The 19065-nt window shown below is 35.5% G+C and overlaps 4 protein-coding genes across 4 annotated transcripts in view; 3 read left to right on the top strand and 1 right to left on the bottom strand.

Annotated features, from left to right (window-relative positions):
* LOC118744402 (endoribonuclease Dicer) overlaps positions 1-3455 on the top strand; it is a 51060-nt gene extending 47605 nt beyond the window's left edge. Inside the window, exon 10 of the mRNA XM_036477398.1 lies at positions 2344-3455. Coding sequence (XP_036333291.1) covers positions 2344-3075 — 732 coding nt within the window. The 3' untranslated portion in view covers positions 3076-3455. The remainder of the gene's footprint in view (positions 1-2343) is intronic.
* A 9327-nt stretch (positions 3456-12782) lies between these two features.
* LOC118744400 (cytochrome c oxidase assembly factor 4 homolog, mitochondrial) lies at positions 12783-13185 on the top strand. The gene is made up of 2 exons (XM_036477397.1): positions 12783-13064; positions 13125-13185. Exons 1-2 carry the CDS (start codon positions 12853-12855, stop codon positions 13165-13167), a joined length of 255 nt encoding a protein of 84 aa, XP_036333290.1. The 5' UTR covers positions 12783-12852; the 3' UTR covers positions 13168-13185.
* On the top strand, positions 13003-13547 carry LOC118744399 (peptidyl-tRNA hydrolase 2, mitochondrial). Its single transcript, XM_036477396.1, has one exon. It carries the CDS (start codon positions 13100-13102, stop codon positions 13490-13492), a length of 393 nt encoding a protein of 130 aa, XP_036333289.1. The 5' UTR covers positions 13003-13099; the 3' UTR covers positions 13493-13547.
* Positions 13537-15040, bottom strand: LOC118744398 (GTPase Era, mitochondrial). Its single transcript, XM_036477395.1, has 4 exons — positions 14734-15040; positions 14127-14672; positions 13845-14022; positions 13537-13784 (listed from the first exon to the last, which is right to left on the bottom strand). The coding sequence occupies exons 1-4, from the start codon at positions 15010-15012 to the stop codon at positions 13606-13608; spliced, it is 1182 nt and encodes a 393-aa protein (XP_036333288.1). The 5' UTR covers positions 15013-15040; the 3' UTR covers positions 13537-13605.
* Between the last annotated feature and the right edge of the window lie 4025 nt (positions 15041-19065).

The raw sequence follows: 19065 nt of genomic DNA, 5'->3' as shown, positions 1-19065 counted from the left end.
AACAAAATTTACCACTTTACGACACTACAGCAAAATGCTAAGAAACCTAATTTCACAATTTGGCAAACTTCAAACTGATTTTACACATGCGCTTGTGTGCGAAGCAGCGAAGTCTTCCTCAACAGCCAGTGTTCGGCCTATACCACATTTGTAAAAGTGATTCCACTTTTTTTTTTTGCTTAATTACTAAACTACCACATCTTGAAACTTCTTTTTTTTCATTTGCTCATTCTTCCATCGCTAACTTTCTGTTTATTTTATGCGAATGCACAATTTTGGTGTCAAATATTGAACAAGTATTAGCAGCAGAGCAAGCAGCACATTTATTTTTTTTTTTTGGTGTCGTATATTTCCCCCTTTATACAAAAAGGTTTTTGGTTGGATAAAATATTAGCTTTTTTCCAGAGCTCATTGCTTTTCTATACCATTACTTATTGAAAATGTTTGAGCGTATACTTATATGTGTATATGTAAGTAAACAATTTTAGCTACCATTTTTAGCCACAACTACTTTTTTAGCCCTCTGTTTGAAGGAATTTGGCTACAAATGATTCGCGGCAACACTGGGTAGAATCCTTCTGTGGTATACGCGCATAGTCGAAAAAATTCCCAATACAAATTGACCCGCCCTAATATACATATATTTTGTTTTATTTTTAAATTTGGGGTAACTTTTCAAGGTAAAATTGGAGCATATTTAAATGTTTAGTTATCTTTATCGATAAACAATTTTCTACTTAGAACACAAAAAAAACTGCGAAGAAAAATTTAAACCCGTTCAGAAGTTATAGATTATTGATCACTCAAACCCCTAAAAAAGCACTGTGCAACGCCAATAACACCAATTGTTTTCAATTATCTATATATTATTCTGAAACAAGGCGCTTATTCCCAGCGATCTACAAGTCGTACAGAGACAAATTATACATCAAATTAAAGTGCTCGATCTGAAACTTTGATTTAAGATTCATTGAACCATTTTCGAAATATTTACGTCGAAAGATTTTAAAATTTTTACATTGAGCAATGCATTGCTACGTTCATTTCGATAGGCAGCGTCTCAGCGGGACATACGAGAATGAAAAAGTGTTCCATCAGTGGAAGATCTGCAAAACAAAAATGTTGCTTTTGGATATTAATCAAAACCACTTGAAGGTTCGATCAATTTCGTGTCCAAAAAATAATCACTGTACGGTAGTTAATTAAGAAATGTTCGGAGATGAAAATATTACTTTGGCGTCGATATCTACTGCTGTTTCGGAATATCCACATGTGCTAGTGGAGTAGGGGAGTTGCACCTCATGACTTGATACTAAAAGTTGGAGCAATTGTGATGTTAATCCCCAAACTAAAAATTTATTTATGCATATATGAAGGGTGTGTTAATGGTCTCGCCTAAAGGCGGACTCACCGTTCGTGTCCGGACCCTATTTGTTAGTAATTTTACGCGTTCCTTTCCCACTTTGTCCCACTGAGAGCGCGACAAAAATGTGCTGAACACTCTTTGTTCGAATCAAATTGATTTTGATTTTCTGTCCGAACGCCTTGATGTTTCGGGTTACCGCGTTCTAGTTTGTATGCGTTTGCAGCGAATTGTATGTATTATCTTCCCTCGAAATCCTATGACGGCAACAATGTCATCAGTTGTTTGCTTCATAACAAAATAAAATGTGCCGAACTGAACGGTGAACCGTACTTCAGCACCCTCTCCGGCAAAAATCTTTTGAGAGCAAATAAAAAGTTGTCCGGACACGAACGGTGAACCCGCTTTAAAAGTTAAAGAACTACAATATAATTGTTTGGATGCCGCAATACCAATATAAATATATATAGGGTTAGTTAATGTACTTCAAACATGTGATTCACAAGGGAAACGAATTTTACTTCCCCATAAAAATTAACAGTCCAGCGAATCAACACTTCCATTTGTGTTTAAACGTCGCCATTTCAAAATTATTGTAGCGTCTGCAACAAAATTAAATAGGTCTCAAAGTCAGACCCCGCATGGCCAGCTTTGTATACGCATTGAGTAAAGTATGATCTTGCCAAAGTACCAAAGTTAAAGTTAACTACCAAAAGCAATGCATGTGGTTTTTAGAATAAAGAAATATCCAGATTATTTAGACCACGAGCACCCCGATTTTCGGGGATTATTACTAGTTTAATATATTTATGGACATTTTTGGGGTTGCATGTTTGGATATGTTAATCAGGTGAATTTTCTTAGCACTCTAGTATTTTTTTGGGGTAGAAATTTTATTCCCCCCTTAAAGTCTAAATTGACTGGACTATTAGGTGTTTTTACTTCATTCATATTGCATTTCTTTTACTTCCTATTTTCAGGCCTTAACGCATCCGTCCTACCCGACTAATCGGATAACTGGCTGCTATCAAGAACTCGAATTTATTGGTGACGCTATACTTGACTTCCTGGTTTCATGCTTCATATTTGAGCGCTATCGTCATAAGACTCCCGGTATGTTGACAGACTTGCGTTCGGCTTTGGTCAATAACATAACATTGGGTTGTGTCTGCGTACGACATCGCTTCCATTTATTCTTGTTGGCTGAAAATAGTGTGCTGGCTGAGTCTATAAAAAATTTCGCCATTTATCAGGAGAAGCAAAATTACTATGTTACCGATCAGGTGCACATATTGATGGAGGAGAATGTTATGAATGAAGATGAGGTTAAGGGTGCCACTTACAATTTATCAGCGAATGTTGATGTCCCGAAGGCATTAGGTGACATTCTGGAGGCATTAATTGCCGCTGTTTATCTCGACAGTCGAGACTTGCGCACTACTTGGAATGTCATATACGGTCTGCTGGAGCAAGAATTCAACCAGTTCTCTCGCGATGTACCCATCGATGCAGTGCGACAGTTGAATGATCATAAACACGCAAATCCCAAATACAGCGATCCAATTGTAGACAATGAAACATACATGGTGAAATGCCAGTTTACATGCCTCGACAAAAGTGTGGAGGTGAATGGGTTTGGCTTAAATGGAAAGCAAGCCAAGAAAGCGGCAGCCAAACATGCGCTTCAAATATTGGCTAAATACTCCAGCTAAATACTTTCATTTTTTTGCTTCCAAAAATAAGATTTATTATAAATGTTTCTGTTAAAAGGTCAAATAAGACTGAAAGTAGATATAGAAGAAGGAATTTAGAAAGTGGAGCGCTTTTAGCACTGTTATATACATATGTATGTATATCGTCCCCCCATGCCAGAAGCATGAAAGTGTAAATTTACCAATTCTGAGTTAATAGGTTGACTTGATTAACCTTTGGATGTTCTATGTTATACCAAAACCCAGAATACCATGCGTACACGGAAACCACATATTTTACAATGTCAATTACATGGATGTAGAGTTAAGTACCATAAAAAAAAAACTTTCAAACCTTTTCATTTTTAAACGACTTCCAAAAAATGAGGTTATCAGTTCGTCGGAATATTTTATTTTTTATTTTTTATGTATGTTACCGCATAACTTTGGATCAGATCCGATCATTGGATCAGGAATTATATATATGTATATATATATATATAATTCATGATCCAATGATCGGATATATATATATACGCATATATATATATATATATATTTTATATGAGAATTGAAGTCGGTTTTGTTTTTTGCTTAAAAATTACTTGTTACACATTCATGTTTCTAGCATAAGGGGGACGATATGTACATGTTTACTTAGATATAAAACATATCATATCAATATTGGTATGTCCAACTATGAATCAAAACGAATTTTAAATTTCAAAATGTAATTCCATTTGAAGAAATAGTGAGATAGATAGTAACAAATTTAGTAGCCTATAAATAATTGTTTTTGAGGCTAAAATATTTTGTTCTTAAAAAACAAACTTTATTCCAATGATTTTCGGTTTCTAAATTTAAATTTCTAAATTTAAATGTTAAAAATTTGTCCGACTGTTTTATTTTCTCAACATTGTATGTGTGATTAATAGTTTACACACTGAGATTTAGTTTCCCAGTCGGCAAAATTATGAACGTTTCTCAATAAAATCTTTCAATAGTCCTGCTATTCGAAGGAAGATAAGAAATTTGGTGCCTCTTGGTTCAATAAGCTTGCTATTGCAAATGTACTAAATCCTCGCCACCTTCCATATAACGGAATTTTCGAAAAATGTGACAACTACAAATCGTCGTTTAAAGTACAAAATCGCGTATCGTCATTCTGCCAAATCGCATAACTGACATTTGCTGCTAAACATTGGATTTTCTCATCTTTATCCATTCGTCCTGAAATATACTAGCTAGAAATGCGATTTCTTTATAAAAAAGGAAACCATTTTGAAATATAAGTGTTTTTACTCTAAAAAATTATTTATGCAACCTCACATACGCGGTTGTGCGTTATCTTGATACGCGGCTTCGCATTTTGTTGATATTTCAGTAATTGCTGGAACTGAAACGCTCAAAATTGAGATAAGAAGTAAATATTTGAAAGAAAATATAAAATTTGAAAAAATGGGCGTAAAAGCGCCTTCGTCTTGTTAGGAGCCGTAACCTCCTAAACGATTTTGGGCGAGTCCAAAAAAGCACGCCAGTCGTTTCTCTTCTGTGCCAACTTATACCGACCATTTATGATAAAATAGGAATCTTCAAGAAATTCGATATACACATACATAGGGTAAGATGTTAAAAAAAAATTCGAAATCGGACGATAACCCCGCCCACTTCCCATATAACGCATATTAGATATTTCACAATGTTGCCTTTCAGCGAAAAATTTGATTTTTGTGAAATTTCGTAAAGGAAAGTGATCCAACCACTTTTCAACACTTCAATCACATGCATATTTTATATATTTGATATTTAACATATATCTCTGTAACGACTAAATCGAACTTACTTAATCTTGGTACATTTGTATGCGCCTCGCTAATCAAGGTATTAAACATTTTTTAATCGGTTTCGGTTTTTCCTATTTTGCCGGCTGGATTTAAGTCTTATGCACGCTAATTGTAAAAGGATAAGTGTATAGCATAATTCAAAAATATAATCGCATCAAGTTAAAGTAAAAGTCTAAGGGCCAATTTCTCCTGTAGGTTTTAAATTTATCTACCCCTTAAGCACAAATTTTGTTCTGAAAAATAAAATATGTTTGAAGAACAGATAAATTTTAAAACGTACTTGAGAAAACGGCACTAAAATTGGTTACAAACAAAGCAATTTTTAAACCACAAAAAACATTCGACTTTAATGCCCATATAAAAATGTAAGAGTACCGTTAATTTCTTCATGATAAAACGATCGGAACTAAACCAAATTATCATAGCACCGACCTTGAGGTTCCACCATTCCGATAAAGAAAAAGAATTATCAAAAACGGTTGATGTGGTTCAAGGTCATCCGGTAACATACATAAAAAAAAATCCGATGAATTAAACAGCTTCCTATAGACTATTTTTGGCATATTTGTTCATTAGCACAATGATATGATGTACGACAAAATTTATGCATATGCCATCCGCACGAATGTAATCCGATTCTTGCGAATGACATCCCGCGGATACATGTCTACTACAGTCCGTAGATTATTGTTAAGATTGTGTAAACATCATTCTATTTAAAAAGAAAGAAATTTGGAAACACATTTATTAACATTTGCACTTTTAGCCTCCATGTAAACGCAATCCCCTTTCTAAATACTTAGGTATTTTAAGATACGATATGGCCTTGTTTATTGACTAGTCTAAGTTTTATATGTATACAAGAGCTAATCTGTACTGTTAATACACATATTGTGCTGTTAAAATATACATACAGACATACTCGTTTAACCATATACTTACATAGTAAAATATGTTACATAACTACATATATATGTATTTACACACCTACATTCATATGTTCTAGCATTTGCTGCCTAACGCTTTATTGATATCTCGCGAATGAATTCCATTGTACTATTAAAACTTAGTTAAGGAACACTTGGCTAAAAAACGTGAAATATGTAAAATATTAAAAGCTTTACTATTTTTTATTTAAACTTTTTTGGTTTTTAATTTAACTGCATAACAAGTAATCTTTTAACGCGTATGTACACTAGGGCAGGCGTTCGCAAAATTTTTGTTCCCGCGGCACCCTTTTTGTGCTAAAAAAATTCCCCGGCACAGCTTTTCTTAAAATGGCTTGCCTGTTTACGAAAATAAGAAAACACAATGCAAATTTAATGCTCATCAAGCTTTAATGGGAGGGATGACATTTTTTTTTTGATGATTTCTTTATTTCCTTTAAGTTTATTTGTCAATTTTACCCTTAAATCATTTGACGCTGAAAGCTTGCTTATGTATTTGTTTTTTACATCCCTGCAAACCATTTTTTCAGAGTATTCTGCATTGTAAAGAAATTTTAAAGAATTCGTTAAGATTTAACTCGATTTTTTGCCGAATTTTCTAAAATTAAATAAATTACGCACACTTCTATTCTTTTACGAAATTTCGGAAGAAAATCTGTGAAGCAACGAAAATAATGCTGCTATGTGAAGAATATCTTTCAGAATTTTTCCAGAATTTTCTTTATTTTTCGTACAGAAATTTCTTTACGAGTTCATATAATTTTCTTTGAAAATTCGTAAAAAAATCGTTACAGAAATCAGATACTCCTAACGATTTCCTTAAGATTTCGGGAACTTTGGTTTGCAGGGTATTTATAAGGTACAATCGCTGAGAGCCAACTTTAAGAATTTTGACGTTTGCTAAAAACCAAAGAAATATATTTCTGTCGAAACAACAAAATTTGAATATACATACATACATATGTAAATAAATAAACGGAAGCAATTGTCTGTAATGGACTTCTGCCCGCATGTTAAGGCGAAGCTTTTGACATGCATTTGAAGATATTTTACCTTAAGGGCACTGCACTTTTGCAAAGAACTATCTTGTGCTTACATTGGGTCAGGTGGTGTGGCAAAAAATGAGTCGAGCATACATAGGGGCACTTTGGCAAATCCGTTTTCATAACACCACAAACCTCGATCCATTTTTGCTGTATATACGATAGTGGCGGGAACTTGAGGGTCTTTAGATTGATTTGCTTGCAGAGGAAAAGGAATTTGGGCAGCCGTTAAAGCAGCAACTAATTTTTCGTTTCGAATTGTTTTAGTTTTCTCAACTTCTGAATAATTAAAATATTTCAAATCATAAATTTTCATTTGTTTATTTTGAATTTCTTTGACATTAGAAGCATTTCGAGAGAGAAAACTCAAAATGCTTGCAAACGTCAAGGTACATTGAACAGGTAGTATCAGTGTAGCAGCTGATTTGATTTATTTTCAAATTATTTGGTCTCGAAAATGTCAAATATTTTTAATTTTTTCTCACAAAAATTCTGAATTGTTAAAATCCATTTGCATGTGAAACCTTTTTCCATACAAAACAAGCGATTGAATAGCAGCTTTTGGAACGTTCGCCCAACTCAGCAGCACAACTGCTGATTACTGGCCCTTGTAAAGGATGGATCAATGCTTCGAAAAGCAAACAAATTTACTAGGAAAGAAAGTTGCATCAATTTTTATTTTTTCCAATTTCAATTTTTTATTTTTTATAATTTTTTGTATTTCACATGGCACGCTTTGATTTAGAAGAAAATATTCAGAACAGTTTTTGACACTTTCGATACCAGAAGCAACAACAAAATACACGCAAATGTTGTTTTTGCTCTACTGATACTACCTGTTTAATGTGCCTTGGCAAACGTAAAGAAAAAACCCAATGTCGGACGAATTGAGCGAGCGGTTTTACCTTTAAATATTTGTATCATGGTTTTTTATGTAAGCATCCCAACAAGCATTTCAGTAAATGTTTTAAAAATAACTTAAAGTAAGTTTGCTATAATCAGCGTTAAATAAGCATTTTTAATATTAAGCTTATTTAAAGTTTTTTCAAATAAACCTTTAATAAGCTTTGAGAGCGAATGTTTATAAATAACTTAAATTTATAAATGAAATGCAAATGCCAACGACATGAAGTAGTAAATATAAAATTTTTTCAATCGTAAGTGACGTGTTTATATTTTTTAAAATATATTATTAAAAGAAAAAATTAAATAAAACCGATGCGGTAAAAAAAATCCAATCCCGGACCCGCTGCGCTAATCGTTGGAGCATTCGAGTCTTCCAATGATGAGTTCTCCTTATACTTTTTTAGTTTAAAATTCAATTAAAAATGTATTAAATTTTTTTCAGTAAAGTTCATCAATGAGAATGGTGGCGATGAAGCGGAAGATATAGCTGCATCGATGTCGTTTTTCCAATTTGCCAATAACCGCATGTAATTGAAAGCACGCAACAAGATGTAATAATTAACTTTTTTATGCTTAATTTTTGTGTGTTATCGTGAATTTGTATGCTAAAATGTCTATTTTCTATTTATATTTTCGCGACTGTAGATGGGTCCGCCGAAAATTCGCATTTCGTTTAGTTTCTAGATGTTAAGCAATCTATGTATGAGGTCTTAATGAAATATCTTTAAATAAAGGTTTATAAAAATGTTTATAAATAGCTTTGTTTTGAAAATTTTTAGTAAGTTTATATTCATACGCTTATAAACAACTTTTTTTGAACCTTTATTATAAGTTTACACTTTTACGCTTATAAAAAGCTTTCTTTTGAACATTTATTACAAGTTTATATTTCTACGCTTATAACCAATATTCCTTTTCGATTATATTACGCTTACTTTCAAGCGTTTTATAAACAAAAAATCAACGTTTTGTAAGCTTAATGTTTATAATTGAAAATTAAAAAAGAACTTTCTTTAAGTTTATTTTGCTTGTTGGGATTTGTCAAAATGCAGACTCACATATGTAGATATTCTTGCAACCGACGAAAGTTGGATGTGTTTGCGCTTTCAATACATGCTTTAAAAAAAAAATATTTTTTTTTCACAAGCCTCTCATTTTTTCCAATTGAGCCCCTCCCTTGCCTTGAAGAGGTGTCGTGGTTTCATATGTTTTTGAATATGTCAGGAAGTTATCCCAATCAGCCAAACAACATCAGTTAAATTTTGAACCAAAAACTGCTTTGTAAATGTGGCCACCAGTGCATATTTTTTCTCAAGCAATCTGGCTAAAATCTTTCCCCTTTAAAGCCACCGCAAAAGGTGAAACTGATCCGTACACATGCCTTCAGCGGCAAGTTTGAAAAGGCTTGAAGCGGGCGACTCTTAGCATAATTATTTATCTTCGCAGCGTCATCCAATACGGTTTTTAAACCTTGTGGTGGATCTTTGTAGTCTCCAGGGAATGCTGATGGATCATACCGCTCTCGACGGCCTCTGAAATTGTGCTGATTCGCTCATTCACAGTGTGATTGTGAAATTCAAAAAAAAAATAAGTAAGCTGCTGCGCTGGTTACGAGAACAGTCCAGCAACGGAAAGAAAAGTGGATGAAATGGGTATTTTTGTCCGTTTATCGATTCCATTTTCGGACACCTTGACGATTCGTTTCCCACTAAAGTGTGCGACAGAAAACTACGTTTAGAAAAGTACCGAACATGATTATGAAAAGGATATGTTTTCGGCTGTTTTTCTGAAATTTTTCTGATAAAATTTTTCGTTGACAAACGTACTGGTGAGTTACGCTTAAAAGCAAAATACACTACACAAGCGTCTTGACAAACCAAGCGAAATATCTCTTTGCCTCAAGCCATTTGTATTGTGTATGGGATTTGACAAGCTGCTTGTGGGAAATTTGAACAAAAATCTAAATTTTTTGAGTTGCTGACCGCCTGATTTGAAACGAAAGTTTCACCAAGTGAGGACGTAGGAGAGATAAATGGAAGAAAACTGAAATTTTTTACATTGTGAATCGGAAGAAAACTAAAATTCTTTGCTTGAACGAGTCATGTTTGTATGGTATATGGCGAAATGGAGAAAGTCGGTTTGGATTATGTTTGAGCTGCTTGCCGAACAGTAGACACAAGATAGTAAAACTGTTGCCATATACTAAAAATTGACTCTACTGCTTAATTACAAAATTTTAATAAAAGTTTAAAAAATGTGCCTTCACTACTATTATACTCCAGCCGCTAGCGGCACCCCTGGCATGCACTCGCGGCACCCACTTTGGGAAGGCACTAGGGTGCCCATCGAAAATGTTTTTTTTTTAGAAATTTCAAGACCCTACCCCTTATTTTTATTCGTTTTTATGAGAAATATTATTACCTATTTTTATAGGTTTTTTAAAGGTCATTTAGAAGTCGGGACCTGGGAGTTTTTGAATGACTATTTTTAGTTCGATTTCAAAGATCGAATATGATCTAAGCAGGGGATATATAGGCCTTTAAAATGGTATATAATCTATTGTCGGACTAGGCTTGTTGGGATTTTTTATCGGGTAAATTAAAAAAAGACCCATATTTCTCTAAATTTCTTAAATTGTGACCATCGATCAGATTTTTTGAGCAGTGTGGCTAAGGAGTTCTTTAGCAAAAAAGTGGTTTTCCATAAATTTTAGGAAAATTGGGGCGGCACCGCCCATTTAAATGATATATCCGTATCTCAAAAACTACTCTGCCGATCTGAACCAAATTTGGTGAACACATTGCGCTTAGGCTTCTTAAGCGCCATATTGGAACCACGGGCTCCACCAAGGTAACGGTAATTTCAAAAAACTCAAAGTTAGCTATATTTAAGGAGGAGTAGGTTTTGTGCGATTTAAAAAATATTCAAGACGGTATTAAAATTCGACAGTTTTTAAGCGATTGCAATAAATGAGCTATCAGATTATTTGAAAATAGATTTAATTTTAGACAGCATCACAAATGTATATTGAAATTGTGGAAATAATCGAAGGTCAAAATTAAAAAAATATGGGTCTTGTCTTAATTTACCCGATAAAAAATTCCAACAAGCCTAGTCCTACAATAGACCTATATATCATCTTCTCAGATCATATTCGATCTTTGAAATCGAATCAAAGTAGTCATTCCAAAACTCATACATCTACAAAAATCTATTTGCTGACCTAAATCGACAGGTCGCGACCTCTAAATGACCTTTAAAAAATATATAAAAATAGGCAATAATATTTCTCATAAAAACGAATAAAATTAGGGGTAGGGTCTTGAAACTCCCAAAAAAAGCATTTTCGATGGGCACCCTAATGTACACCAATGGCGCATGTGTGCACCCAGAAAAAGTCTGCTAAATATATCGTCGTTTAAAGTACAAAACCGCGCATCAACAAAATTCAAAACCGTGTATGTATGTGAGGTTGCATAAATTATTTTCTAGAAAGTAAAAACACTCATATTTCAAAATTTTTCTCTTTTTTATAAAGCAATAGCACTTCTGGCTAGTATATTTCAGGACGAATGGATGAGGAATAAGCCAAGAGTTTGTGTGAGCAAATCCAATTTTTGGCAGCCAATGTCAGTTACGCGGTTTTGCAGAATGACTTTACGCGGTTTTGTACTTTAAACGACGATATGTTTTTCTCTCAACACATATGTAATTTTGTTATAGTTACTAGGGATACCAAAATATCAGGAAAATTGGGATCCCGGGATTTCGGGATATTTTTTTAGGTAATCCCGGGATTCCGGGATTTATCCCGGGATTCAAATTGAGTCATACATTTTATGAATATGAGTAAAAATTCAATGTCTGAAAGCATTTAAACATACCATTAAATAAAACTTTTTAAAATTTACGATAAACTGATTGTAAAACTCATATATCGCTAGCTTAGAGTGAAAAGTTGCTAACTTCACTTTTAATGAAAAAACATATTTTGATATAGGAGGCTAGATAAATTAAAATTGCATCGTTTCGAAAAGGGTAAAGGTCTTTGTTTTATGTTTATATTCAATGAAAGGAAAATTTGCTAATGCCAAAAAAGCTCCGAAAATTCGATTAGGCCAAAAAAGTTCGAAATCGTTTAATAAATATCGAATCCCTCCGATTCGTATGGAATTTTGCTTTGCTTTAAACAGGCAAAATGTTGTACTCAACGTTTTGCGAAATACTTGAAGAAAATGGCTATACGAAGTTTTTTCCTCTCCTGTACAATTTTTAAATTGGGACTTAACAACTTTGCACTCACGCTAGCGATATTTATTAAATCAGACAAATTTTAAAGTAAAACATATAATTTTTTATTGTATTTAAAAAAACCGTGTGATTGAGGAACATATACATTACAAATAATAATGTAAATACCAGGTACTTTTGAAAGTGGCGATTAATAAAAAAAAAAAAAACAAAAATATACAAAAAGAATTTCTCTAAACATGTTTATTCTACTCTTTAAAGAAATGGCGGGATTGTTGTAGCCGCTACAAAAAAAAAAACAACAACAACAAAATTGCTTTCAAGTACTTGATTCGTGTAAATCGGGTGTAAAAGGGTGACAATTTGGTTAAGCTGCCTTTACACGCGTCGATTTCTGTCAACTGGAAAATGGACTGAGCAATCAACTAGCATATGTAAAATATTTTCCTGTTGAATTGCCGATTTTGGCTGAAAGGCGGCAAAATTCTACTAAAAAATCGGCTGGTGCTTCACTGGCAAGTTGCTGGACACTTTCTTTCTGGAGAATACAAAAATACACCTAATGCTCGGGCATGCCTAATGCTTGAAGTATTTTTTCTATCGTCTCCAACAGTCGTAAAAGAATCACATGTATGCATGTGGAGAATCAGATTGAAAGAGCAATCAAAAGCAGCTGTTAAAATTTGTGTTTTTTAATAAATTTATAAATTTGCAATGCTTACAATAAATGAATTAAGTTACATCATTTAAATAATTGCAAAACCGAAACTTACTAATTTTGTGTACCCACAAGTTTATCAGAAAATAATGCCGTCGGTTGCGGCCGCCGTCACACAGGAAACTGAAGATCCCGTAGAGCTGATGCTCAAGAAAACCGGCTGCATAGAATTACACTACAAAGTACAAGAGTGCATTGCGGAAACAGGCGATTGGCGACGCTGTCAAGAGGTAGTAAAAGATTTTAAACAGTGCATGCAAAAGTATACCGAGCAGCAAATGAAAAAATACGCCAAATCAAAGTAAATTATTAAGATATTCAACTATTACAAATAAAATGCTTAAACAGATTATCACTGCAGCTACAGCGCCGCGGACCAAACTGGTGCTAGTGGTGCGCAGTGATTTGAAAATGTCTAAGGGGAAAACTGCAGCACAATGTGCTCATGCAGCTGTGCTTTGTTATCAGCAGTGCCAAACGAATGGCAAGAAACAGAAATTAGTAGAAAGCTGGTCACTTTCGGGGCAGCCGAAAATTGTATTGCGCGTTAATACATTACAGGAGCTTATGCATTTGCAGGATCGTGCAAAAGATGTTGGTGTTGTGGCAGAGCTGGTAAGAGATGCTGGACGCACGCAATTGGAATGTGGTACAGCTACAGTGCTGGGTATTGGCCCAGATATTGAGAAAAACATAAACGAATTGGTTTCTGATTTGAAATTATTGTAGCATAGGTTTTCACTTTGTTTGCCGAAGAAATAAAATAACCGTTGTTTTCGCTTTACATTTTATATTTAATTACATATTAACGTTTAGAGAATTGTTTATATTTCTTTATAATTTTAATCGTGTTTCTTACTCCTTGTTGCAATGGTCAACGATATAGGCTTGCCGAATGTTTCCACTAGATCAGATGTCACACGTTCAGTAATTTGCCTCAATCTACCATTAGATTCACCACAAATTAAACGCTCAATACGAGCTGAAGGACAGGTGACTTCCACTGACGCGTATATCGTACCTGCAGATGCAAACAATACATAAATACCTTAATATAATTGTAACTGGTTTGAACAGTTACCATTTTCTTCAGAGAAATACTCGATTGCGCTTTGCAAATTATAAGGTATCTCTTGGGGCAAATAGTCCAAAAGTCTGGCGCGCACACTCTCCACAATTAAAGTTTCTGGTTTTACATCTGTAAAAGTTCCTTTGGAGTACTCCCAGGCTCGTTCTTTCGCAAGCTTTATTAGATAATCCTACAGATAAAGGAATCACATGTTTTAAAGTGAGTATGTATGTATGCGTACGTAAATATAATTTTTGTATATATAATAAAACATTGAACTGTTCTCATACATACCTGAATGTTATTTAATCCACTGCCGGTAATGGAGGAGACAAGGAAGACCTCATGAAAACTACTCCAACTCACATCTTTGTGTTTACTTTCTTCCGACTTCGTTTTTAGACTTGTATTTGTTTCTTCACTTGACTTGGCCTGTATTTTACGTTTACGATTCCAATAAGATTGAGGGCTGCTAAGTGTATCATTAGTTAAAACCCGTATCAATTCGAGCAAAACTCGTTTTGACTTTAGTGCATCAATCTTGTTTAGGATTAAAAAGCTTGGCAAATGATCGTATTCTTTTAATGTTTCGAGTACGGTAGGGTGTAGAGCGTTACGAGTCCATGAATTCGAAACATCGTGCATGCAGGCGATAATATCGGCATGTTGTATTGCGTGTTTGTAGGCAGATTTGAAGCTTTGCTCGAGACTGTGCCGCTTCATCTCGCGTGACGTCACTAATCCCGGTGTGTCATACAAAACCAATTGCGTTTTTCCAGTGGTATAAATGGCCTTGCTAGCTTTTCGTGTTGTATGCACTTTAGAAGATGTAGGGCAAACCTAGCATGTGGCAAGAACCTATTACAAAAAATAATTGCAAATGGTACATAATAGCACTCACCCGGTGATTGATTAAATTATTAATAAAGGTACTCTTTCCTGCATTCGGGACCCCTATTACAGCAATATGCAAAGAATTCTGGATACGTTGGCTATTTTGCGGCTTGAGTTCATCCTCTGCTGAAGTTGCTGGAGCGGCAGAGGGAATCTCAGAAGTTGATTTGCCATGTGTGGCTGCTAAAACGTAGCTACGAACATTTGAAATTAAAATCCGATTTGTTCCTCTTAATTTTAAGAAAATTTTCGGGACATTTACAAAATTATTCACCAATAACTCCATAGTTCTCGAATAAAAATGTCAGAAAGAGCAAAGAAAAACAAAACCAAACGTCAAAAAAGAAATAAGATAAGATGATCTTCCCAGCACGTAAATAAAAAATACGGTCTATGCATAAGGGGTATTCAAACAACTGATATTTGTAAATATACAGTTTTGTTATGAGAGGGAATTGTATTAAGCGCCACGGAGACAATCAAATAAATACGTAAAGCATTGCGTATGTGTGAGTGAGGTTCGCTCTTGTCTTGCCCGCAAACGTTCAAATAAACGCATCAATCAACACTTTGTATTGTGAATATGCAGTGTTCGTTTGTTAGCACGATGTCATGGGATGAGTATCATTTATGGCATAATTTTATATGTTATAAATTAATATTTATTACATTTCATAAAGCTAGTAAGCATTGATAATGAGCAATCAAACCTAAAATAATTTATTTTTCTTGTCCGCGCACTTTCTCACCACGACGCCCTGAAGGCAAGTGAGCTTGTTTTTTGTCAAGCTTATCGCGAGACGGTCAAATAAACAGTCAACAAATTCAAATATTAAAATTTTTTGATTTTCATCATAGCATTGCCGACAACGAGTCGTTGTACAGTGTTGCCACGCAATTTTTTTATTTTTTACCAAAATCACCGAAAAAAGTTACCAAATTCAACAGAAAATTACCAAATTAATTTTATGTGCAGAACTAATGTGCACAAACATACATAATTACGTTATTTTGGCAGTTAGGGCTCGACATGTATATTTGTACAGAGCTGCACATAAAATAAGTTTGGTAATTTTTAATAATATGTTAAAACTTGTCAAAATATGGTGCGGCTATATTTTTTCGACCACTGTATGTAAACAAGTGACAAGAAAATATATCAAAAATTCAACGCTTGAAGGAAAGCTTTCGACTCACACATAAACAGAGTGAAGTCCCCCGCTGAATGCCGTAGCTTTTTGAACGAGAACATACATATTTTCGTAGAATTCTACTCCTATATATTGTTGCCGGGTACACCGGACAATTGATGGTAATTGCAAAGCTGACGAACTGACAGGGAAAAGTAGGTTCCCACAATTGCAAATTTCGCTATACTTCACTTTACTTCCTCAGAGCTTTCAAATACTGTAAAATGCGAACTACTGCAAACTGTGGACGCGAGTTAAGTCTGTCTCCCATCCGACGAAAAGAACGGACAACGGTGTCCTTACATTTGACAGTACCACAACGTCGGATCCGCGGACGCGCTTCTTCAGCCAGCATTTCATTGAACACACAGATAGATACAAAGCCCTTTGGAGTGTGCTACGTAAAACACACAAACTCCGCCCCCGAGATACACCAACATGCCTTACTACAGATGAGACGCAGACAGCTGTCAACGACCCCAAAGCATCCAAGGCGTTAAGCCCGGACGGAATCTCCATGCAGATGCTGAAAAAGCTAGGACCTACGGGAGTCAAGTACATCACAGCCGCTTTCAATTTGTCACTGTCCACCCTTTTTAAGTCAGAAAAGTAGGTGGACACAGGAGACTCATACCGGTCCATTTCCCTCTTATCCCCAGTGGCAAAAACAATCGAAGCACTACTCCTCTCCAGCCTGTAGAAGCGTCTGAAACTAGCCGACCACCACCATGGTCACTAGCCGGTAGCACCGGGTAATCGACAAAGAGATCCTGCTCACAACATATAAAGCGATCGGCCGATCGGTGGCCAACTAAGCGGCGCAGTCGCCAGGTACGATGGATACGCAGTGGAGAAACATACAATCCTGCCAGAATGCAGCTCTACATACGGCTACAGGTTATAATCTCATGTCATGAATAAAGCCAGATGCTGTCGGTGGAAGAACATAACACCTTGCTATCGAAGCAGTTTCTCGAGGGATGCCATCGTGGAAACCACCCCGACAACCCCCCACTTCGGAATAACAGCCTCCATAGCGACCTAGTGTAATTTGCTCCACACGGGTCTATTGCTTTATGTCAAGCCACACTGCTAACTTTATTCTTTCCTCGTATGGTGTTTTCGAGCGATTTGTGGGTCTTGTTTCGGCTTCTCAATATTAAGTTCAAGACGAGTCTCATTACTAGGGAACGGATTTTTAGGACCTAAAAACCTATAAAAAAGGCAAAATAAAATAACGAAATAGGCTGGAAAAGGCAAAATAAAATAGCAAAAAAGGCAGGAAAAGGCACTAGGTATTGTAAAAAAGGCAAAAGAAAATAGCGAAAAAGGCAGGAAAAGGCACTAGGTATTGCAAAAAAAAAGCAAAATAAGAACAAATAAGAACAATAAAAAATAGACTTATTTTAGAAATGCTTATATTACAAGTAAAAAGAGAAAAACTATGAACTAGTTTCATTTTATGAAACATTTGTACTCTGAATCTTTGACTATTTTATCCTTTCGAGTCTCCAACTCATAAAACTTTAATCTGTATAGTTGTAGTAACATTGAACCACAAGATGCATTTTTAAGTTTTCTGGGAGCATTTTCATTCGATTTTCGCGAAGTCTTGAATTTACTAAATCTGCGCTCGACGTAAGTTGATACAAGTGGAGCTCAATTTAAATATGGAACGTTTGAAACGTTTCCATTATCAGGAATAAGGGCGTTTTCCTCGCCCTTTACAATTTTATCCACACCCCTTTTTGTGTCCAAGCCTACGTTAGCTGAGAAAACGGCTTTGAATTTTTCCAACACCAATTTGGCAACAGGTCCCTTCGCTTCTATAAGCCGCGTGGGCATGTGTATATTTCTAATCTTAAAAAAAAATTGTAGATGCTATAATCACTTTTTTAAAGGAAGAAAAGGCAAAAAAAACCAATAATTTAAAAAAGGCAAATATCTTAAAAAAGGCAAATATCTTAAAAAAGGCAAAAAAAGGCAACATCAAATGTGTATATATGGAATCAGGGAAAGCTAAATCGTGGACATTCTTGATCGAATATACTCTATCTGTTTAGCAGAAAAGGCAATTTACATAAAATCCGTTCCCTGCTCATTACCTTCGTCCAAGTTTGTGAGAAGTATGTTGCCTCCCCGGCAATACATATTTGGACATTACGCGTAGTAAAAAAGTAGGCTATGTATCCGAAGTAGCGGTTGATTAGCATGGACATACTGACGATTACCTGAGTTGGCAGGCCAGTTTGGTGAAGTACAGGTTGAATAATGCGCAAAATATTACCCGACCATGTTTGAGCCCACGCAGAATTTGGCAGGTCGAGCGTCACTAAGATAGTTCGGCCACATGAACGCTTTTAATTCAGACTGTCAGTTATCCGTTTAAAAGTTTCGGGGATATTAGACTCCGGGATTATCCAGTTTTTTCAGCGTCGGCCCCTTTGGATTTGTTGATCTCGTCCTGTACCTTTTCAGGTGCGATTATTGGTGCTTTCAATGTTCTACGAATGCTATGCCCTCTGCAGAGTACCCCGAGATTGCCGGCAGAATGCACGCTCGTCTTTTCTGGGGACTGTGTGGTTTATATTTCCAAATTCGATGACCGCACCATGATCGTACTTCGACTGATTCAAAAGACACTTTACTGTTACCCATAGCTTACTAGCACCTGATTGCATGTTACAGTGCTGGAGGCGCTTTAGTTATATGGTTCGCTTATGTTTATTGTCGTGCCTTTATTCTCCATGTTTATATCCTTGATGCTAGCATCGTTGGGACTGGCACATATGGCCCTGTCATTCACGTCTGAGAGTCCAGTTGCTCCGGCCGGAAAGCTGATTCATCTCGCTAGCATGAAGTGAACGGCAGCTACGTTTGTGACCCTTGGAAATTCGCACTCATTTAATCGTGTGTCTATTGGAGTTGGTGGAGCTCCAATGCGGAGCTTAAAAAGTAACTGAAGTCTTCCCAGCTTACCTACGTGCAGCGTTCAGATACGGAAAAATTGAAGGAAGGATCTGCAGAGAAAATAACGAGCAGGTGGTCTGAAGAAAGTGAAATAATAGCTCACCAGGCTGTGCAACTGATGACATTTGCATTCACTGTAAATAAGTACGGCGAACTGCTACAGTTACCCTCATATCGTC

Source organism: Rhagoletis pomonella, unplaced genomic scaffold (assembly GCF_013731165.1).
Source record: "Rhagoletis pomonella isolate Grant_MI unplaced genomic scaffold, Rhpom_1.0 Rhpom_scaffold_00008, whole genome shotgun sequence".
In the NCBI taxonomy this organism is placed as follows: domain Eukaryota; kingdom Metazoa; phylum Arthropoda; class Insecta; order Diptera; family Tephritidae; genus Rhagoletis; species Rhagoletis pomonella.
This window is presented reverse-complemented; position numbering and strand designations above follow the sequence as displayed.